This window comes from Chlorocebus sabaeus, chromosome 20, assembly GCF_047675955.1.
Source record: "Chlorocebus sabaeus isolate Y175 chromosome 20, mChlSab1.0.hap1, whole genome shotgun sequence".
NCBI lineage: Eukaryota > Metazoa > Chordata > Mammalia > Primates > Cercopithecidae > Chlorocebus > Chlorocebus sabaeus.
The window spans coordinates 110533476-110555925 of record NC_132923.1 but is presented as its reverse complement, the minus strand read 5'-3'; the positions used below and the strand labels follow the sequence as shown (position 1 = coordinate 110555925).

Here is a 22450-nt window from a genome sequence, read left to right as displayed (position 1 = left end):
GTCTGTCACCATGACTGGGCAAGGAATGGGTTTGGGGGTGGCTCTGTCCCCTGGGGTTTCTGGGTGATTTCCTGCTTCTGTCCCCAGGGAGTGCTCTCAGTCAGAGGCAGACAGATGAGGTAGAGGCTCAGATCTCAGGGTGGGGTGTGCAGGTATTGCTGTGTGTCCTTGGCCCCCCCTCAGTCCCTCTTTGAGCCAGGCTTTCTGCCTGTCCGCCAGGAGGTTACACTCGGGTCTGATTTGACTGCGGCTTTCTGGTGTTTTTGTGGGGCTGTTCCAGCCACTCCTCCATCTGTCAGGGAGGGTTAGGTATCTTCCCCTGAAGACAAGATTGTGTCTCCGAGGGCCAGGACCTATAGTGGGAGGTCCCAGGTGGACTCTAGTACTGAAGGAGAAGGGGGTTTGGGCAGATGGGTGGGCAGGACGTGGCTCTGGCTGATTTACCTGCCCACCCTTTCCTGGTATTTGATGCCTGCTGACCCCAGGCCAGGCAGTAAGCAGGGAGGCACCTGGGTCCAAGCTAGCTCTGCCACTGTTTGCTTTGAGCCTCGGTGAGTCACTGTCTTCTGAGCCTCAGTTCCCTGTTCCTGGAATGAGGATACCAGTTTTTAGGATATGATCAGAGTCAAAGACATCAGATTGCACTCAGGAGATAGTCCTCTCAGCCACTATCTGGGCCCTCCTCAGGTCCTGGCATAGGAGGAAAATCCTAGGGAAATGGAAAACCTCAGAGGTGGGTCTGTAAGAAATACCAGAGTCCTCTCCTGAATGGTGAGAGTTTGCAGATTGTATCCCCTCATCTCTTTCCCCACCCCAGGTACAGCAGCAAGAACCCACAGTTCCGCCCTTAACCCCTTCCTGGGGATCCCTGCCCTGCTGCCTGCCTGTGTATCTGCCAGGTGTCAGACCTATCTGCCCTAGGTACTGTCAGTCTGCTTGGGGCTCGCTGACTCTCCTGCTGTCTCTCTTTGCTGCCTTCCTGTGTCTGTGGTTGGGTTCCAATCTCTCTCTCCACTTAATAAGTGCCTGACTTCACCTGTTGGGCACATGTCACATGTTAGGTGCCTGTTGTTCATGTCCCCTTCTGTCTCTGCCTGTTGGGTTTATGTCTTCATCTGTCTCTGCCTATTGGATACATGTCCCCTTCTGTCTCTGCCTATTGGATACTTGTCCCCTTCTGTCTCTGCCTGTTGGGTTTATGTCCCCTTCTGTCATTGCCTGTTGGGTTAGTGTCACCATCTGTCTCTGCCTGTTGGATACATGTCCCCCTCTGTCATTGCCTGTTGAGGTTTTTTTTTTTTCCTGAGGCAGTCTCGCTCTGTTGCCCAGGCTGGAGTGCACTGACGCGATCTTGGCTCACTGCAACCTCTGCCTCCCGGGTTCACGCCATTCTCCAGCCTCATCCTCCCAAGTAGCTGAGACTACAGGCGCCTGCCACCACGCCTAGCTAATTTTTGTATTTTTAGTAGAGACAGGTTTTCACCATGTAGGCCAGGATGGTCTCAATCTCCTGACCTCGTGATCCACCTGCCTCGGCCTCCCAAAGTGCTGGGATTACAGGCGTGAGCCACTGCGCCCAGCCTGCCTGTTGGGTTTATGTCCCCTTCTGTCATTGCCTGTTGGGTTGGAATTCTCTTCTGTCCCTGCCTATTGGAGATGTGTTCCTTCTGCCTTTGCCTGTTGGGTTCATGTCCTCATCTGTCTTTACCTATTGGGTACATGTCCCCTTCTGTCTCTGCCTGTTGGGCTTGTGCCCCATCTGTCTCTGCCTGTTGGGTTTGTATCCCTATCTGCCTACACACATTGGGGATGAGTCTCTGTCCACCTCTGTCTGTTAGATATGAGTCCCCTCCTGCTTCCCCTTATTGGGTACACATCTCCATCTGTTTTCTATTGGATATGAATTCCTCCTGCCTCTGCCTGTTGGGTGCGTGTCCTTATCCATCCCTGCCTGTTGGGTATGTGTTCTCTCCTGCTCCTGCCTGTTGGATGCCATTCTTCTTTTTTCTTTTTTTTTAAGACAGAGTCTCGCTCTGTTGCCCAGGGTGGAGTGCAGTGGCGTGATCTTGGCTCACTGCAAGCTCCACCTCCCGGGTTCACACCATTCTCCTGCCTCAGCCTCCCGAGTAGCTGGGACTACAGGCGCCCGCCACCACACCCAGCTAATTTTTTGTATTTTTAGTAGAGACGGGGTTTCATTGTGTTAGCCACGATGGTCTCGATCTCCTAACCTCATGATCCGCCTGCCTCGGCCTCCCAGAGTGCTAGGATTACAGACATGATGGATGCCATTCTTATCTGTTTTCACCTGTTGGGTGCCTGCTTCTGCCTGTTGAGTATCTCTCTTCGTCTGCCTCCACATATGAGGCATCTGTCTTTGCCTGTTGGTTACCTGTTTGCTGTTGGGTACCTCTCTGCTGTTGGGTACCTGTCTGCTCAGCAGCTGCACTGGCAGAGGGCTTTCCCTTTGCAGACCCACAGGGAGGATGGGGGAATGGCCAGAGGGCAGCCCTCAGGCACTGAGGAGTGGGGGGGAGAGAGGAAGGGAACGTGGTGAGGGTGTAGGCCTGGTGCTGGGAAACCACAGGCCCTGAGTGATTGGCTACCCTGGGCCAGGCCCAGCCCCCGCCCTCACCCTGCACATCCGCCTTGGTCCCGGCCACCACCGCGGCAGCCCCGGACTCTGCCTGCTCCTGCCATGGTGCCGTGGCCCTGCTGGGCGGATGGAGCAGGATCCCAAGCCGCCCCGTCTGCGGCTCTGGGCCCTGCTCCCCTGGCTGCCCAGGAAGCAGCGGCCCAGGATCAGCCAGACCTCTCTGCCTGTCCCTGGCCCTGGCTCTGGCCCCCAGCGGGACTCGGTGAGTGTACCCAGATGTCTGGTCCTGGCCTGGCTGTGTCCCTCGCAGCAGGTGCCTGGGAAGCCAGCTTAGCGTAATCTGGCTTTGGGCTGTCCTGGCCCAGGCCTGGCCCTGCGGGGTGACTGGACCCTGCCCAGACTTGCTTCCTGGGTAAGTGAGGAGGTACTTCAGGGCTTCAAGGCAATGGCAGCAGATTAGAGGGAGGGTAGAGTCCTGGAATGGCTAGGACATGGCAAGGGGCTTGTAGTAGGTTTGTATGAAGGAAGTTTGGGAAGATGAGCCATGCAGTCTCTGGCCTTAATTCTGACCTGCCCCAGGCCAGCACTTACCAAGTTGATGGGGGAGTTTGGGTGACTCTTGGGTCTTTGTGCACGTCAGCCCTGTCCTACTGACCAGAGGGATCCCCTCATCCCATCCTGACCAGGAACGAAGGCCCAGCTCTACCTCCCCATATGAGAACAAACCTACTTCCTATTGTGGCAACCCTAAAGCAGCAGGGGGAGGGAAGCCCCACAGGCAGACCTGGGGCAGGTCTCTGGGTCTCAACCAGAGCCTGAAGTTGACTCAGCCTGGCCATGCCTGGGCATCCCTTTGGGCCTAATCAGGCCAGAGCATCGGGAGCAATAGGAGTGGTGCCTCTTCTGTTTGACCTCCCCAGCCTTTGAGGCCCTTTTGCAATCGATGACCTTGGAGCCTGGCCCTTCAGGGAAGTCGTCTGCTGGGCCTTTAGGTCTCATCTGCTGAGGTCTGGTGGGAGTGGCCTTGGGCAGGGGAACTCCTGCTGCCCGGATGGGGCCCACCATGCCTACCAGCTCTGTCCCTCCATCAGGATGAGGGCGTCCTCAAGGAGATCTCCATCACGCACCACGTCAAGGCTGGCTCTGAGAAGGCTGATCCATCCCATTTCGAGCTCCTCAAGGTTCTGGGCCAGGGATCGTTTGGCAAAGTGAGTCATGAGCCCGTGGCTGTGAAGGCAACCCTCGTCATGTTAGAGGTGGGGGTCAAGGGTCACCTAGGGGCCCAAAGGATCAGAGGTCACCTTGGTACCCAGGGAGAACAAAAAGACCAGCTTGGGGCTCAGAGAAGATGGAGGTCAGCCTGGGCGCAGACCTCTCCCATCTTCTGCCCTGCTTCCCTGTCTGCCTTCTCAGGTCTTCCTGGTACGGAAAGTCACCCGGCCTGACAGTGGGCACCTGTATGCTATGAAGGTGCTGAAGAAGGCGACGCTGAAAGGTGAGTAGGGACACCTCCCTGTGCAGAACCCAGGCTGGGCTGAGGGAGGCAGCCCAGACTTCAGGGGCCTTGGGTCTGGCAAGGGAGACGGCTCTGTCTTCAGAAACACCTAGTTCAAAGGTAGAGAAACAGGCCTATTTCTCAGCCATCTCTCCCCACCCAGTCCCCCTCCCCCTAAGCCAAGTGCCAATGACTGGCTGTGAAGGTCTGGAAGGTGGTAATAGGGTAAATGTAATATATTTGTCAGGAGGCGGGGCCCTCAGCTACCTAGCTGGTCAAGCAGGGGCGTTCTGACTGTTGATGCTAGCAGAGTCTGAGGGAGACCTCTGTGGCCCCTAACTCAGGGGCCTGAGAGAAGGGCGTGAGTGAAGAGGCAGGGAGCCCAGGGAGGCAGCTGGGCCAGGCGAGAGAGGGTGAGTCCAGGCAGGGCCACAGAGCTGGATGGCAGAGAGGTTCAGAAGGGAACCTTGGGCCAAGGTTAGAGTTCTGGGGACTTACAAAGCATATGAGGATGGTTGGTAGTGGTCTTTGGGTTGAACACTGACCCCGTGGCCTGGGAGCCCGTGTGACCACTGACCTGGCGGAGTCGCAGCCAGGTGCCCTTCCTTGACCAAGTCTCCCTTTAAATAAAAGTCACGGCCGGGCGCGGCGGCTCACACCTGTAATCCCAGCACTGTGGGAGGCCAAGGTGGGTGGATCATTTGAGGTCAGGAGTTCAAGACCTGGCCAACATGTTGATACCCTGTCTCTACTAAAAATACAAAGAAATGAGCTGGGTGTGGTGGTGCGCCCCTGTAATCCCAGTCAGAGCCAAGTCCTAGCTGGGGAGGTCGTGGGGGCAGTAGGAGGCGTCAGCCTTAAGGATGTTATGGGTGGCTTTGGTCTCCTAAGGCCAGCCTGGTGGGGGTGGGAGTCATTCCCCAGGAGGTATGGTGGCAGCTTCAGAGGGAAGAGAAAGATGAAAAGCCTGGGTTCCTGCTGTGAAGGGCTTGCAGGCTGGGCGGGAGAGGCTAAGCATACCCGACAGTGCGGTGCAGCCGGTGCTGAGACTGGTGTGCGTGGATATCCGACGGGCTGGGGAGCTGGGAGTGGTGGTGCAGCCTTGCAGAGGGTAGGACCAGAGACCAAGGGGACACCTAAGGAGCGGTACGCCTTGAAGGACGAGTGGATTTCTCCAGACCAAAAATGGTCGAGGAAGAGACCCTGGGAAGGAGAAACTGTTTGCCTGACCTAAAGTGCAGAAGTGGTTTGAAAATGTAAGGTAGGCTGGGCGCCATGGCTCATACCTGTAATCCTAGCACTTTGGAAGGCTGAGGCGAGTGGATCACTTGAGGTCAGGAGTTCGAGACCAGTCTGGCCAACATGGGAAAACCCCATCTCTACTAAAATACAAAAATTAGCTGGGTTTGCTGGTTTGCACCTGTAGTCCCAGCTACTCAGGAGGTTGAGGCACAAGAATCGCTTGAACCCAGGAGGTGGAGGTTGCAGCGAGTAAAGATCGCGGCACCATACTCCAGCCTAGGCGATGAGAGCGAAACTCCATCTCAAAAAAAAAAAAAAAAACAAAAAAAAAAACAAAGGAAAAAGAAAATGTAAGGTGACCAAAATAGTTAACTCTGGTGTGGTCCCTGTCGTGTCTAGTGAGGAAAATACAAAAATTAAAATAGAGGAAGGGGCCCACTGATGTGAAAAGTGCTCTGAAGGGAACCAGCTCTGTAGCCCTGTGTGCTGACACAGAAGGCGTGTTGGAAGGCAGCTGCAGCTTCTACTTGTAGCAAGGGCCGAGGATTGTGTCCCGAACAAGACTCTGGAAAGACGTGCAGGAGAAGCACATTGGCCAGATCTAAGATAAGCAACTGTGGGCATCAATTCTAGAATGGCAGTGACGATTGAATAGAATGCATACTAGATGGATGGACTAGTGAAGGCTTTGGGACTATGAGGCTGGAGAGGAAACTGCCGATCCAGTACATGGACCAAAAAAGCCTTTAGTTTTGCACTATGTGTATTGCTCAGACATTTTGTCTGGTCTTAGTAAGCATTCCTTAGCCTTCCACCTCTCCTTTTAATAGAAGTCAAGGCCGGGTGTGGTGGCTCACGCCTGCAATCCCAGCAGTTTGGGAGGCCAAGGTGGGTGGATCATTTGAGGTCAGGAGTTCAAGACCAGCCTGGCCAACATGGTGAAACCCTGTCTCTACTAAAAATACAAAAAAAAAATGAGCCGGGTGTGGTGTGCCTGTAATCCCAGCTACTCGGGAGGCTGAGGCACGAGAATTACTTGAATCTGGGAGGCAGAGGTTGCAGTGAGCCAAGATCACACCACTGCACTCCAGCTTGAGTGACAGAGTGAGACCCTGTCTCATAAAAAACAAACAAAAAAACAAAGGCCACATGAGAGGTCTCAGTCAAGGGATAATCAATATCGTAATAAACTTAAGTTGAAACACAGTGCCCAAAATGAACCTAAGCAGCCAAGTCCAAAAGCCTGTTTTTTTTTTTTCTTTCCCAAGACAGAGTCTCGGCACATGCCACCAGGCTGGCTACTTTTTTGTATTTTTTACTAGAGACAGGGTTTCACCACGTTGGCCAGGATGGTCTCGACCTCCTGACCTCATGATCTGCCTGCCTTGGCCTCCCAAAGTGCTGGGATTACAGGCATGAGCCACCACACCTGGCCCTAAAATTTGTTTGTTTGTTTGTTTGTTTTTTGAGACAGAATCTCACTCTGTTGCCCAGGCTGGAGTGCAGTGGCGCGATCTCGGCTCACTGCAACCTCCACCTCCCAGGTTCAAGCCATTCTCCTGCCTCAGCCTCCCGAGTAGCTGGGACTACAGGCGCCGCCACCACGCCCGGCTGATTTTTTTTGTATTTTTAGTAGAGACGGAGTTTCACCGTGTTAGCCAGGATGGTCTCGATCTCCTGACCTTGTGATCCGCCCGCCTCGGCCTCCCAAAGTGCTGGGATTACAGGCGTGAAAAATTTGTATTTTAATGCAGACAGGGTTTCACCATGTTGGTCAGACTAGTCTTGAACTCCTGACCTCAAGTGATCCATTGCCTCGGCCTCCCAAAGTGCTGGGATTACAGGCATGAGCCACCCCCGGCCCAAAAGCCTGTTCTAATCACACTAGAAAAATCAATAGGCCGGGCATGGTGGCTCAAGCCTATAATCCCAGCACTTTGGGAGGCCGAGACGGGCGGATCACGAGGTCAGGAGATCGAGACCATCCTGGCTAACGTGGTGAAACCCCGTCTCTACTAAAAAAAAAAAATACAAAAAACTAGCCGGGTGAGGTGGCGGGCACCTGTAGTCCCAGCTACTCGGGAGGCTGAGGCAGGAGAATGGCGTAAACCCGGGAGGCAGAGCTTGCAGCGAGCTGAGATCCAGCCACTGCACTCCAGCCTGGGTGACAGAGCGAGAGCAAGACTCTGTCTCAAAAATAAAAAAAAGAAAAATCAATAAAACATACTTGGTGGACTTCAATAAATTTAGAAGGCAACCTGAAAAAGAGAAGAGTGCTCTTAAGGAGAAGCGCTGTAGGAATCCAGAAGGCCCTAACTCAGCTTGGCAAATTAAGGAGTGCTTCCTGGAGGAGGTGAGGCCTAAGCTGAGTCAAAGAACCTGCTGAGAATCAGAACTGCCCGACAACTTTTATTCTTTAAAAAAAAAAGAAAACATATATGAAGGGTGCCCGCCTAGACCCATGGATCGGGATTTTAGGCCCAGGGAATCTGCCTCTCTAGCTCCCCAGGTAGCCGTTCTTACCAGCCCCTACTGGAATTTGGGAATTTTTATGCCAGATGGAAAGCAGGGCTGGTGAAGGCGTGCCAGGGGGAGGTGCAGAGGCAAAGTCTGAGGGTGTGACAAAACAGAGCACCTGGGGAGCAGGTTGCTCAGACTGGCTGGTTAACAGGCCTTGATGGGGCGTGGTGGGAGAAGGGACCAGAGAGAAGGGCAGGGTGCCAAGGCCCCAGCTGTGGGCACTGCTGTGAGGGGTGGGAGCAAGGAGCCAGCCAAGGAGCCAGAAACAGACTGGGAAGGAAGAAACCTGAGGATTGAGTGTCCCCAAAGCCCTGGGTGAGGGGGCCTTGGGAGCTCAGGCCTGGAGGAACAAGTGGAAAAGAGATCCCTTAGCGGGGGCTTGGGAGTGACTGTGTTGAGTGTCTAGACTACTGGTGACTTCCTTTCTCATCTGGCCAGTACGTGACCGTGTCCGGACCAAGATGGAGAGAGACATCCTGGCTGATGTAAACCACCCATTCGTGGTGAAGCTGCACTATGGTAAAGCTGCAGGCCCTATCTGAGCTCCTACCCTACCCATCTTTCACCCTTGCCTGTGGTCTGTACACTCTCCCACCACCTGCCTGGTAGGCCAAGGGAGCCAGGGCTGAAGGGGCAGGTCGTAAGGCCCGGGTGACTCTACCATTGCCTTTCTCCCTCTCCCCAGCCTTCCAGACCGAGGGCAAGCTGTATCTTATTCTGGACTTCCTGCGTGGTGGGGACCTCTTCACACGGCTCTCGAAAGAGGTGAGCTGACATCTACTGCCAGAGGGCCCCGGGATGGAGCTGGGGGACAACAAGGTCTCCCATCCCAGAGTCCTGTACAGAATGTGTTCAGATGGCTTGAATCTGGAACCACCCAGGCCTGCCTAGCAGCCCCTGGCCCAGGAAATACCATTCACCCCCCGGACGGAGGCCATACGCTGGCAAGGTCTCTGAGAGTTTCTCCCAAGGAATCTCTGGGGAGCTAAGGGTTCCTCTCACCTCCGCACCTGCATTCTTCCAGGGCTGCTCTGAGCAGAGGTGTGAAGATAGGGGAGAAGCCCAAAGTCACCCAGAGAGCCAGAGACTTCAGCAGTCATCTCCCATATGTCATCCAACAGGATTTTGAACCAATATAAAAGGATTTGAGGCTGGGCGCAGTGGCTCACACCTGTAATCCCAGCACTTTGGGAGGCCGAGGCGAGCGGATCAGGAGGTCAGGAGATCGAGACCATCCTGGCCAACATGGTGAAACCCCGTCTCTACTAAAAATACAAAAATTAGCTGGGTATGGTGGAGTGTGCCTGTAATCCCAGCTACTCAGGAAGCAGAGTCACAAGAATCGCTTGAACCCGGGAGGCAGAGGTTACAGTGAACCAAGATCGCACCACTGCACTCCAGCCTGGCAACAGAGCGAGACTCCGTCTCAAAAAATAGAAAAAAAAGATTTGAGCTAGAAAATGGGGTCATTCATACAATTCAGACTTTAAAGAGAATCTAGCCTTTTTTGTTTTTTTTTAATTGTAATTTTTTTTTTTTTTTTGAGATGGAGTTTTGCTCTTGTCACCCAAGCTGGAGTGCAATGGCAGGGTCTCAGCTCACTGCAACCTCCACCTCCCGGATTCAAGCAGTTCTTCTGCCTCAGCCTCCCGAGTAGCTGGGATGACAGGTGCATGCCACCATGCCTGGTTAATTTTTGTATTTTTAGTGGAGATGGGGTTTCTCCATGTTGGCCAGGCTGGTCTCGAACTCCTGACCTCAGGTGATCCGCCTGCCTCAGCCTCCCAAAGTGCTGGCTGGGATTATAGGCATGAGCCACCGTGCTTGGCTTATATTGTTATTTTAATGTTTGAATAGGAAATACATTTACAAGATTCAAAAGAAAAATATTCACGAAGAAGTCTTACTCCCGCCCCAGCCCCCTGTATCCCCACCCATAAACGTTATTATTGCTTTCTTGTTTAACTTTCCCATGTTTCTTTTGCAAACAAATCCGATATATGTTCATTCCTACCCCCACTTCCTTATGTAAAAAGTACTATTCTGTATACACTGTTCTGTACCTTGCTTTTTTCAAGATAGTACATCTTGGAGCTCACTCCATCTCAGAACATGGAGAAACTCCATGTTCTAGTTTATGGCTGCAAAGCACTCCATTATGCAGGGGATACAACTGATTCCAGCCTTCTACTCTTGGACCCTAGGCCTGTTTCCAACCCCTTCTATTTCCGAACGATGCCACAATGAGTGGTTTGCGTATTAGTCATTTCATACTTCAAATCCTTTGTATGACAAGAAAGCTATATGGCCTGGGGTCTCCAAGGGTCCTCCCAGGTGGCCCTTCGGGACCAGGAAGCTGCTGACTGCCCAGTGCCCCAGCTCTTAAGGAAGAGGAGGGCCCTGCTGAAGACCCCTCCTGTGTTTTGCAGGTGATGTTCACGGAGGAGGATGTGAAGTTTTACCTGGCCGAGCTGGCTCTGGGCCTGGATCACCTGCACAGCCTGGGTATCATTTACAGAGACCTCAAGCCTGAGAAGTGAGTGAAGCCTCCAGCCCCACCCCTGCCTCCCCAGGGGAGGCCTCTTCTAGGACAGGGCCATCCTGATGTGGGTGGGCATGGCTTTCTCCAGGAATGTCCTCCTGTCTTGGGCAATCTGAGGAATGGGTGAGTGGGGTGGGTGGTAGTGCCAGCTGCCCAGTCACTAATGCTGCCGTTCCCAAGGGCCAGGTACCTTCCATGCAGGTAATGTTGCCCATCTTTTTTTTCTAATCTAGTGTGACATTGGAGATGCTACCTTTAGAGGTCTTTCCTTGATACAGCCCTGTAGAATTTTCCCTAATATCTAACTACCCTCAGATGATAACTAAGGAGCCAGGGGCAGGTGGTGAGTTGGAATAAGATCTGGGTTTAGCGTTAGGTAGCCTTGTATTCAAATCCTGTCTCCACCTACTGGCTAGACCTACTAGCTTGATGACTGTAGAGCTACTTAACTGCCCTGAGCCTTAGTTTCCCCATTAGCAAAATGGGGCCCTAATAGTACCTGCCTCACACAGTTGCTTCAAGGATTAGCAAAAAAGATAGGCAACACCCCTGCATGGCACTGCTACCACCCTGCAACGCCCACTCTGTCATCAGAGATAACTGGGTGGAGCACCTCCTCTGGGCTGAGCCCAACTCCCACAGCCCTGTGGTGACACCACCACCCCCACAGCCACAGCTAAGGAGCCCTGACCCCTATTCCTCTATTACAGCATCCTTCTGGATGAGGAGGGCCACATCAAACTCACTGGTGAGTGGAGGCCGACTGCCCCCTTGGGCCCCAGGGGAGGGCAGGGCAAGGTCCTAATAGGTCTTGCTGAGTGCTGGGGGCTCATTCTTCCTGAGAAGCTGTGCCTGTTACTTAGAAGTGTTCAGAAACTCAGGCCTCAGACTTGGAACACCCTCAATTAGAATCTCAGCCCCTCATTGTGTAACATTGGGCAGGTCACCTGACCTCTCTGGGCCTTAGCTTCCTCCTGAGTGTCACGGGGGTGATGGCTTCTGGCCTCTGGGCACGGGGGTTGGGTGTGCAAAGGGTGGCAGCAAGGAAGGCAGGGTTCCTGAGGTGTGTCCTCCTGCCCTCCTTGCTGTAGACTTTGGCCTGAGCAAGGAGGCCATTGACCATGAGAAGAAGGCCTACTCCTTCTGCGGGACAGTGGAGTACATGGCCCCTGAGGTCGTCAACCGCCAGGGCCACTCCCACAGTGCGGATTGGTGGTCCTATGGGGTGTTGATGGTGAGTGCCCAGACAGGGGTAAAGGATCCAGCCCAAGCCTCTGGCCTCAGTCTCCCCATCTGTACAGTGAGGGGGTTGATCATCTCTAGGGCTCTCCCCGTCTCCTCTCACAGCCAAGCTGGCCTCACTCTATATTCAGCTGTGGTTTTCTTCCTTGGAAGGATCCCAGGCTTGACCCCACCTGGGACGCACCTAACCCAGTGCTGGCCTTCTCCCCAGCCTCGCGCCCCCACTGCTGCGCCTGGTGGTCTGGGTTGGCAGAGGCAAGAGGGACGGACGTAATTCTTGCTCCAGGAAGACTTGGATGTATCAGCAAGAATCCTGGGACTAGGGCAGAGGGGCCTGGATGGGAGGAGGCGGGAGGTGTGTGGGAGACAGGGATCAGAGCCTGAATAGACCCTTGTCCTCTGCAGTTTGAGATGCTGACGGGCTCCCTGCCCTTCCAGGGGAAGGACCGGAAGGAAACCATGACATTGATTCTGAAGTAAGCCCCAGCTCTGCCCTGATAACAATGGACTCCTCCAAGCCCCAGCCCAAGTTTAGGGGTCAGAATATTATTACCCTGTCCCTGCCTCAGATTCCCTTTCTAATGAGACTCTCCTCTGGGTTAAACATTATACCTTCCTTTTTCATCCATAGGGGCCTGTAATTGGGAACCCTGAAGTCTTTGGGAAGTGAATCAGTGGATGGCTTGTCTAGACCGAGCTGGGAACTAAACCTGGACAGGGGCCGGGGGAGATGGGGCCTCTGGGGTGGGGCTTGGCCTTGATGAGTCCCGGGGGCTGTTTCAGGGCGAAGCTAGGCATGCCCCAGTTTCTGAGCACCGAAGCCCAGAGCCTCTTGCGGGCCCTGTTCAAGCGGAATCCCGCCAACCGGCTCGGTAAGCAGCCCCAGCTCAGGGGAGGGGATGTGGTGATGGGGAGCCGGGTACAGCTGCAGCCTAGGCCACAGGGCCACATCTGGGCTGAAAGGGGCCGTTGTGCTTTGTGTGGGCAGACAATGCCGCGGGCCACCCTGCCTTCTGGCTCCATGTGTGGTGTTGTGGAGGGGGGAGCTGACCTGTGTGTAGGGGGAAGGCAGGAACTGAGTCATCCCTACTCCCTCTGGGGACAAGGACAGAGGCCCCTACACAGCTTCTCCGCCAAGGCTGCTGGCACAAGAGAAAGAGCATGAGCTCAGGAGTCAGAAGGCACAGGTCCCAATCCCGGCTCTGTGTCAGGTCCCCACTGCCTGGCACGAAACAGTCCCTGTATAAATATTTGTTAAACGAATGAGGCCACTTATGAACTAAGTAACCCCGGGCAGGTGACTTCACCTCTCTACACCCAGGTTCCTCGTCTCAATGGGAGATGATGATCCCAAGCTTGCTTCAGGGCTCTGTTGATGAAATGAGGTTGCATGAACATGCCGGCGTGTAGTAGGTGTCCAGTGTGTGCTGGCTTTCCTGGCTCCTGGGTTCATCTGGTCCATGACCAGCTGCGTAAGGTCCAGTCCAGGCCCCTGGGGTCGAATGGAGTGACAACCTGTTCTATGGTTGAAAATGTCAATAGGATAAGAGGAACAGAGATGAGGCTTGCGTTGGAATGAGGTGGGGCTCTCTGTAGGTCTCAGAGCAAGCTCAGCTTCTGTTCTGACTGTGTGGCCTTGGAGAAGTTGCCTAAAGTCTCTGGGCCTTCCTCCTCCCACTAGTACATTGGAACTTCTTCATCAGAGGCTCCAGAAAGTGGAAAATGCTGAGTAGGTGACAGGCCTTAGGGTGATGGCTGGGTAGATTTGAGGCAAAGTGAGCCCATTTTCCCCTCTGCTCCAGCAGCTGGTCCCAGAGCCCTGTGAGGCTGCTTGGCAGGCAGGGTGGTGTCTGGGGGTTGTGCCACCCAGGCTCAGACCCTTCATTTGGGCTCTTTCAGGCTCCGGCCCTGATGGGGCAGAGGAAATCAAGCGGCATGTCTTCTACTCCACCATTGACTGGAATGTGAGTGTGTCCACCCACGCCAGGGCTCCGGCCATCTTGGCCACAGGAAGGGTGGTGGGAGGGGAGCCTCTGCTAGCAAGGGCCCCAGACGCAGGAGCAGAGGGTCACAGCCTGCCCTTGAAGACAAGGGCTGGCCTCCTGAGGGCAAGCAATTATGCTGTTGTCTGCTGGGCAACATGGCCTATGTTCCAAGCCCAGCACCTCCTCCTGCATGGGGCTCCTGGTGGGCTGTTGAGGGTGCTGTGGTGACCAGGGTGCCCATCCCACTGTGCAGAAGCTATACCGTCGTGAGATCAAGCCACCCTTCAAGCCAGCAGTGGCTCAGCCTGATGACACCTTCTACTTTGACACTGAGTTCACGTCCCGCACACCCAAGGGTGCGTCTCTTATCTGTTTTGTCTGTCTTGGGCTGGTACAGGAGAGAAGCCGGGAGTCGGTGGCAGCTTGCGGGGCAGAGATAGTCAGGGACACTGACAGGTCGAGGTGTGTGGATGGGCAGGCGGGTGAGTTTCTGGCTCCGTGGGACTCTGACTTTCGCCCTGTCTCACTCTGCCTGACTCTCTCACTCTGGGGTTCTGTGGGTCTCTTTGTGTCTGGTGAGAGAGTAGGAGTGGGGGTGTGTGGGTGGTGAAGGCCACAGTAGAAAAGGCAGGACTCTGCCAGGGGCACCTTCCAGCCCACTGGGAAGACCAAACACATCAAGCTTACCATCACGTCAGGGAGAAGGAATCTGACCCAGCCACACTGTGTGGTGGCTGAGCAGAGGTGACAGTGCCCATAGATCAGGGACAGGCATGGGAATCAGCTTTGGCTGCCCTGACTGCCGGGCCTCCGTGTACTTACCTGGAACAAGGCACAGCCACAAACCCACTCATTTCCTGGGGTTGCTGCAAAGAGCCAGTGAAGGAGCTTCTGGGAAGGAGCTGGGTGAATCCTAACTTTTTGGCCAGATATTGACAGTGGGTGTGGGGTGGAATGTTCTGGGAGGCCTCCTATAAGGGCATGTTTTAGGAGAGGGAGTACTTTTCTTTTCTTTTCTTTTCTTTTCTTTTCTCTTTTCTTTTTTCTTTTTCCTTTTCTTTTGTTTCTTTTCGAGATGGAGTCTCGCTCTGTTGCCCAGGCTGGAGTGCAGTGGCGCCATATTGGCTCACTGCAACCTCTGCCTCCTGGGTTCAAGCGATTCCCCTGCCTCAGCCTCCCGAGTAGCTGGGATTACAGGCATGTGCCAGCACGCCTGGCTAATTTTTGTATTTTTGTTTGTTTGTTTGTTTTTTGAGACGAAGTCTCACCCTGCCACCCAGGCTGAAGTGCAGTGGCCGGATCTCAGCTCACTGCAAGCTCCGCCTCCTGGGTTTATGCCATTCTCCTGCCTCAGCCTCCCGAGTAGCTGGGACTACAGGCGCCCGCCACCTCGCCCGGCTAGTTTTTTGTTTTTTTTAGTAGAGACGGGGTTTCACCGTGTTAGCCAGGATGGTCTCGATCTCCTGACCTCGTGATCCGCCCTTCTCGGTCTCCCAAAGTGCTGGGATTACAGGCTTGAGCCACCGCGCCTGGCCAATTTTTGTATTTTTAGTAGAGACGGGGTTTCACCATGTTGGTCAGGCTGGTCTGGAACTCCTAACCTCAAGTGATCCACGATGGGGTGCTTTTCTCACTGTACTTGCACACCTCTGATGACAGGGACAGCAGTTCTCCAAGCAGTCCGCTGGGCAGTGTGACAGGTGCAGCTTTGTAGGAGTCAGGGGCCAGAGAAGCAGCATGAGGCAAGGCTTCTCAGAGGAGGGAGCGAGTGAGCTGAGTCTTGAAGGATAGGCAAGCAGTGGATTATCTAGTTAAAGGGAACAGAGTGTGCAAGGGCTCAGAGACCCCTTTAAGGATCTGGGAAGTCCAACGTGGCTCAGCTGTGGTGTGGAGAGAGAGAAGAGGAGGATCACAAGGCCCTCCATTGCCAGACTCAGAAGCTGGGCTTACTCCTGAAGGCAGAGGGGCACCTTTGAAAGGTGCGGGCAGGGTGGCAGATTTGTGGTTGGAACCTTCCCTTTGGCTACTGTGCAGAGATGGACCTGCAGGGGCTGATGTAAGACGGAGAAGCTGGGGAGGGAGCATCCAGGAAGGATGAACTGTCTTGGCCTGGGATGGAAGTGGATGTGAGAGTCTTTAATGTTCCTCATGCATCAGGACTGGACTGGTCTAAACACATATGAGCAGTCGGGCTAAGGCCTGGGATGGACAGGCTCTCTGTAGGCTCCCGCCATGGCCAGCCCCTGAGGCAGGTCTGAGGCCCTGTGCTCCCCCTTTGCTGGGCTGCCTCAGGGTCGAAGGGACCTCCTCAGATACCCTCACATTCCCCTCCCGCCCCTACAGATTCCCCAGGCATCCCCCCTAGCGCTGGGGCCCATCAGCTGTTCCGGGGCTTCAGCTTCGTGGCCACCGGCCTGATGGAGGACGACGGCAAGCCTCGCGCCTCGCAGGCACCCCTGCACTCGGTGGTACAGGTAAGGGGGGTAGGGGGCTGCTGCTCCATCATCCTTTTCTAAAGAATGGCTGTGAATACAGGCTCTGAGTTGGACAGAACCGGGTTCATACCCTTGTGCCACTGTGGGACCCGTAGGGCCTCCAACATAAAACAGGGACAGTAAGGCCCACCTCACACTGTGGCCCTGATAATTGGATGATGATATGGCTATACATTTCCCAGCACAGAGCAGGGTCTGGGTACATGCCAGGGGGTGCCCAGGGTGGTGGTGCAGAGTGACTGTCGTGTCTCTGGCATAAGGGTAGCGAAGAACTTGTATCTCTTCACACTTGTTCCCCATTTGTACACTTCCACTGCCTCATGAAAGTTTCAGGTTGAGAGGCAAGAATGTAGATTGTGGAGCTCATTGCCTGGGTTCCAGATTCACAAGATAATGGACGTTGGGGGTTTTTTTGTTTGTTTTTGAGACGTAGTCTTGCTCTTTTGCCCAGGCTGGAGTGCAGTGGCACAATTTCAGCTCACTGTAGCCTCCACCTCCCAGGTTCAAGCAGTTCTCCTGCCTCAGCCTCCCGAATAACTAGGACTACAGATGTACACCACCACACCCAGCTAATTTTGTTGTTGTTGTATTTCTAGTAGAGACGGGATTTTACCATGTTGGCTAGGTGTCAAACTCCTGACCTCAAGTGATCCACCCCCCTCAGCCTCCCAAAGTGCTGAGATTACAGACATGAGCACCCGACCAGATAATGGACTTTAGATAAGATACTTCCCTTCCTGGTGCCTCAGTTTCCTTATCTGTAAATGGGGAAATGATAGAATCTTCCTCCATAGAGCTATTATGAGGATTATTAGAGTTAATACATGTAAAGTTAAAGTGGGCTGGGCACAGTGGCTCATGCCTGTAATCCCAGCACTTTGGGAGGTCGAGGAGGGTGGATTGCTTGAGGCAGGAATTTAAACAGACCCGTCTGGCCAACATGGTGAAACCCCATCTCTAAAACTACAAAAATCTGACGGGCGTGTTGGCATGTGCCTATAGTCCCAGCTACTTGGGAGGCTGAGACACGAGAATTGCTTGAACCCGGGAGGCAGAGGTTGCAGTGAGCCGAGAACGCACCACTGCACTCCAGCCTGGACAGCACAAGACTCTATCTCAAAAAATAAATAAATAAATAATAAAGTTAAGGTGACTATGTAATTTATTTTCCAAACTGGGACATCTTTATCCAGGACAAATATTAAATCAGACTGGATGCAAGGACCGCAGGCGCAAGCCAGGGCTGGCCACGGGGCATGCAGTCACCTGATGAAAGTGCTTAGAATACTGCCTGGCACGCAGCACACACTAAGCACCATTCAGCATTGCTATGGCTAATGTCCCAGAACCTTGAGACACCTCCTGAGTTGAGCTGTGACACCCCAGAAAGGGGAGGCAAGTCACTCAAAGCCATACTTAGTGGCACAGCTGGAACTCAGCTCAGGGCTCCTGCGTCCCTCCCAGGCCTGCCCAGGCTTTTCAGAACTAAGGTCCTCTCCATGTGTGTTGTGACCCTCTTGCCCACTCCCTACACTGCCCTCTGACCACAGGCTGCAGTCCAGGCAGGCTGGGAGCCAGCGAGTATGCCCAACACATAGAGTAGAAAACTGAGGCCCAGAGAGGGGCAGGCTCTCACCTGCAGTCACATGGCCAACACTCTACCCCAGGTCTCCTGGCCCTTCCCCGGTGCTGTCTCTACTGAGCCAAGACCTTGAGTGCTGGGAGATGACCCTTAGCACTCTGGAGCCAGGGGTCAGCCACAATTTTTGGTCTCCTACAGCAACTCCATGGGAAGAACCTGGTTTTTAGCGACGGCTACGTGGTAAAGGAGACGATTGGTGTGGGCTCCTACTCTGTGTGCAAGCGCTGTGTCCACAAGGCCACCAACATGGAGTATGCTGTCAAGGTGGGCCTCCTGACCACGTCTCAGCCAAGGCTGCCGGGCCGGGGGCAGGTCCCTGTCTGGTGGGGAGGGGTGGTGCCTGAGCTCTGCAGATGTATGAAAGGTTGTGTGGCCGAGACCTCCAGGCCTGCTCCATGGCACGGAAGGACCCTGGAGCCTGTCACCCTGACACTGCCACATGCACCCACTTTCTTCAGGTCATTGATAAGAGCAAGCGGGATCCTTCAGAAGAGATTGAGATTCTTCTGCGGTACGGCCAGCACCCCAACATCATTACTCTGAAAGATGTGAGTGGGGGTCCTTAAGACTGGGGTGGGGACCAGGAACTCGACTCTCTAGGATTTATCTCAGGGTTGCCATTCCTTTGACTTCTCATCCTCTTTCCAGTGGTCATGTAGAGGGGAAAGAGGTCCCTTGGTCCCTCCAGTCTGCCCATACCCCAAGGGCCCTCCTTCAGACTCAGGCATTTTCTGAGGACGTTCTTACCTATCAGGGGACCAGTGTCAGCATCCTTCTTTTGGGGAAGGTGGGGCCACTGAAGAGCAAGCAGAATACCTGCCTAAGGCTCATGTCATTCTTCCCTGCTCTGGGGCGCTGCTGACCAGGGGGCCCAGGCCTGACGCGGGGGAGAAGAGCCTGATGGTGAGGTCTTCGGCAGGTGTACGATGATGGCAAACACGTGTACCTGGTGACAGAGCTGATGCGGGGTGGGGAGCTGCTGGACAAGATCCTGCGGCAGAAGTTCTTCTCAGAGCGGGAGGCCAGCTTCGTCCTGCACACCATCGGCAAAACTGTGGAGTATCTGCACTCACAGGGGGTGAGTCTGGATTCAGGGAGGCGGTAGGGGGATGCCAAGGGTCATACCATCAGCAGAGCACATGAACCACATGCTGGCCCAGGAATGGCAACCTCCAGCTAGCCAAATTGAGGGAAGACTAGGCTGGGTTGGGGGATGCGTGCAAAGGAGGGAGGGAGGGAGAGATGTGGTCAGTTGTGAAAGGGAAGGTATGGAAAGTTATTCAGTATCTACTGTGTGCCAGTCACCATGGTAAGGTTTAGCATAAGATGAAGTTTCCAGGCCAGGCGCAGTGGCTTATGCCTGTAATCCCAGCACCTTGGGAGGCCAACGCAGGTGGATCACTTGGAGGTCAGGAGTTTGACACCAGCCTGGCCAACATGGTGAAACCCAGTCTCTACTAAAATACAAAAAAATTAGCCGGGTTTGGTGGCGGGCGCCTGTAATCTCAGCTACTTGGGAGGCTGAGGCAGGAGAATGACTTGAACCTGGGAGGTGGAGGTTGCAGTGAGCCAAGATCACACCATCGCACTCCAGCCTGGGCAATAGAGCGAAACTCCATCTAATAAATAAATAAATACATAAATAAGATAAAGTTTCCTTACATTATCTTAATTGGTTTTCACAACAACTCTGAGATAGATACTGTTACTGGTCCCACTTCACAGGTAAGAAGACCAGAGCTCAGAGATGAAAGTTCATTTGCTCAAGATTACATAGCCAGGGAAGAATGGAAGAATTTCAGACTGAAGAATTTAGGTGGGGAGTGGGTTTTGAGTTAGGAAGCAGCAGGGTCACCATGGGGGAGGTACAAGGCTTCAGGGAGGTGAATTCGACTATGGGTTCAGTTGCTAAGGCAGAGGAAATGGATGCAGGAGGAAATTCTGCTGGAAACGTAGCAGGGAACTACAGAAGAGGTGTAGGTCCAAATGGCAGAGTTTGGCCTTTATTACTGCACAAGGCAGGTGAGCACTAGATGATGGTGAGGTAGGAAAGTTCATTACAGTGGATTAAAGTCCAAAAAAGTAGCATTACTTTCTCTCTGCATGAGGTGATGTTTTAGGGTACATCTGATCAGACAACATGGGGGTTAAGAATGTAGGCCCTGGGCCAGGCGCGGTGGCTCACGCCTGTAATCCCAGCACTTTGGGAGGCCGAGGCGGGCGGATCACGAGGTCAGGAGATCAAGACCATCCTGACTAACATGGTGAAACCCTGTCTCTACTAAAAATACAAAAAAATTAGCTATGCGTGGTGGCGAGCGCCTGTGGTCCCAGCTACTCAGGAGACTGAGGCAGGAGAATGGCGTGAACCCGGGAGGCGGAGCTTGCAGTGAGCCAAGATCGCGCCACTGCACTCCAGCCTGGGCGACAGAGCGATCTCTCGAGAAAAAAAAAAAAAAAAGAATGCAGGCTCTGAATCCACCTGGCTGAGTCCAGGTCTTGGTGTATGAGGTTATTAACTTGTTTTCACATAGTACCCAGTCCATAGACACATTTCCCCTATTGTCCTGTTTTGTTTTTTGTTTTGTTTTGTTTTTTTTAATTGTTGGAGACGAAGTCTCGCTCTTGTCACCCAGGCTGAAATGCAATGGCATGATCTTGGTTCACTGCAATATCTGCCTCCCAGGTTCAAGTGACTCTCCTGCCTCAGCCTCCCGAGTAGTTAGGATTACAGATGCCCGTCAGAATGCCTGGCTAATTTTTTGTATTTTTAGTAGAAACGGGGTTTCACCATGTTGGCCAGGCTGGTCTCAAACTCCTGACCTCAGGTGGTCCGCCCACCTCGGCCTCCCAAAGTGCTGGGATTACAGGTGTGAGCCACCACGCCTGGCTCCCTATTGTCCTTTCAAAAATGTCTTTTTTGACTGGTTTATTGAAATTAGAATACCTGTAAGTTCCACACATTTCATTCAGTTGGTAAATCTCTCCCCTTTTTTTTTGAGACAGGGTCTCACTCTGTTGCCTAGGCTGGAATGCAATGACAATCACAGTTCACTGCAGCCTTGACCTCCTTGGGCTTAGGCGATCCTCCCACTTCAGCCTCCCAAATAGCGGGGACCACAGGCATGCACCACCACACCTGGCTAATTTTGTATTTTTTGTAGAGATGGGGTTTTGCCTTGTTGCCCAGGCTGGTCTTGAACTCCTGAGCTCAAGTGATTTGCCCAGCTTGGCCTCTCAAAGTGCTGGGATTATAGGCGTAAGCCATCTTACCCAGCCTCTTTTCTTTTTTTTAAACTGGAGGAAAATTTGCATACAGTAGATTTCAAGGGTACATTTTGATTAATTTTGTAAAATGTGTACACCCATGTCGCCTCCACAGTTAGACCTCCCTTTTTTATGCCACCGACATGTTGAATATGAGTTCTGTGGAATGTCTCATGTTCTGAATTTGCCTGTCGGCTGCCTTCTGGATCATTTACATTATTTCTCCATTGTTTATATTTCCTGTAAACTGCAAGTTGCTCTAACATCATTATTAGCTTCGGCTTTTTTGGGGGGATGGGAATGAGGTCCAGATGGTAAGGTTGGGCCGAGCATGGTGGCTCCTGCCTGTAATCCCAGCGCTTTGGGAGGCCAAGGTGGGCAGATCACTTGAGGCCAGGAGTTTAAGACCACTCTGGCCAATATGGTGAAACCTCATCTCTACCAAAAATGTGGAAATTAGCCGGGCATGGTGGCACATGCCTGTAATCCCAGCTACTCTGGTGACTGAGGCACGAGAATCGCTTGCACCTGGGAGGCAGAGGTTGCAGTGAGCTGAAATCACACCACTGCACTCCAGTCTGGATGACAGAGCAAAACCCTGTCTCAAATAAAAATAAAAATAAAAATAAAAGAAGGCCAAGGTCATCCAATCTATGGAGGTACACTTCAGTGCATCACATCCACGAGCACAGTGTCATGCTGCCCGCCTTTAACCATGGCAGGTGGTAACCGTCCCATCTCCTTATTGTAAAGATCCTCATCGAATGGTTTCATCCTTTCAGAATCTTGCCTGAGTTGAGTATTTCATTAGGGTTGTGAAAGTGGCGATGCCTGATTATGTCTAATGTTTTAGGGGAAATTCCATAAAAAAGAATTTCACCTCTTAACCAAAGCTCCAATTTGGTTACCCCCTGTGCTTTTAATGGTCATGTTTGAAGTGGCTTTGGTTTTTGAAATGCCAGTGCAATAGACTAATATTTAAACATGTCAAGTCAGAGAGCGTGTTTCCTTTTTCTGTTTTGTTCTTAAGTGAGTACTCGTTAAACTTAAGAAGGTTTAGAAGACAGGCAAGCCAGTGTACCCGTGGGTCACCTGAAGTTCAAAGTAAGGAAGAACTTTCTGAAGAGGGGAGCTGCCTCCAGAGACAGTGAGCCCCTTCTGCCAGGGATGTGCAAAGCTCCAAGTATAGATAACCACTTGGTGAGGATGTTGTCGGAGGAAGTTGTCTCCTTCCCGAAGCTGGGAGTGTGTGTGTCTCCAAAGTTTCTGGCTCTTTGCTAATACCGGGGCAGGTGATGAGGAATGGGAAGCTCTTCTTGTTGACATATTTGGAGGGGATGCTCTGGGTTGCTTTGTCGACCGACAGCAGTAGCTGTGGTCTGTAAGCTGGGAACCCCACAGGAGCTGAGGGATGGGAAGGGGAT

The 22450-nt window shown here is 53.1% G+C and overlaps 1 protein-coding gene across 3 annotated transcripts in view; it reads left to right on the top strand.

Annotated features, from left to right (window-relative positions):
• Positions 1-22450, top strand: part of RPS6KA1 (ribosomal protein S6 kinase A1) — a 46239-nt gene that overhangs the window by 13521 nt on the left and 10268 nt on the right. For 2 of the 3 annotated variants that reach the window (XM_007979886.3, XM_073007649.1), the window contains exons 3-17: positions 3688-3804; positions 4010-4091; positions 8292-8372; positions 8539-8618; positions 10283-10389; positions 11106-11143; positions 11487-11629; positions 12043-12113; positions 12421-12509; positions 13537-13601; positions 13876-13978; positions 15966-16096; positions 17898-18023; positions 18218-18307; positions 18679-18837. In XM_007979886.3, coding sequence (XP_007978077.1) covers positions 3688-3804; positions 4010-4091; positions 8292-8372; positions 8539-8618; positions 10283-10389; positions 11106-11143; positions 11487-11629; positions 12043-12113; positions 12421-12509; positions 13537-13601; positions 13876-13978; positions 15966-16096; positions 17898-18023; positions 18218-18307; positions 18679-18837 — 1482 coding nt within the window. Of the gene's footprint in view, positions 1-2613; positions 2859-3687; positions 3805-4009; positions 4092-8291; positions 8373-8538; positions 8619-10282; positions 10390-11105; positions 11144-11486; positions 11630-12042; positions 12114-12420; positions 12510-13536; positions 13602-13875; positions 13979-15965; positions 16097-17897; positions 18024-18217; positions 18308-18678; positions 18838-22450 lie in introns of those variants that run through there. The other variant, XM_007979884.3, reaches the window with a different exon arrangement.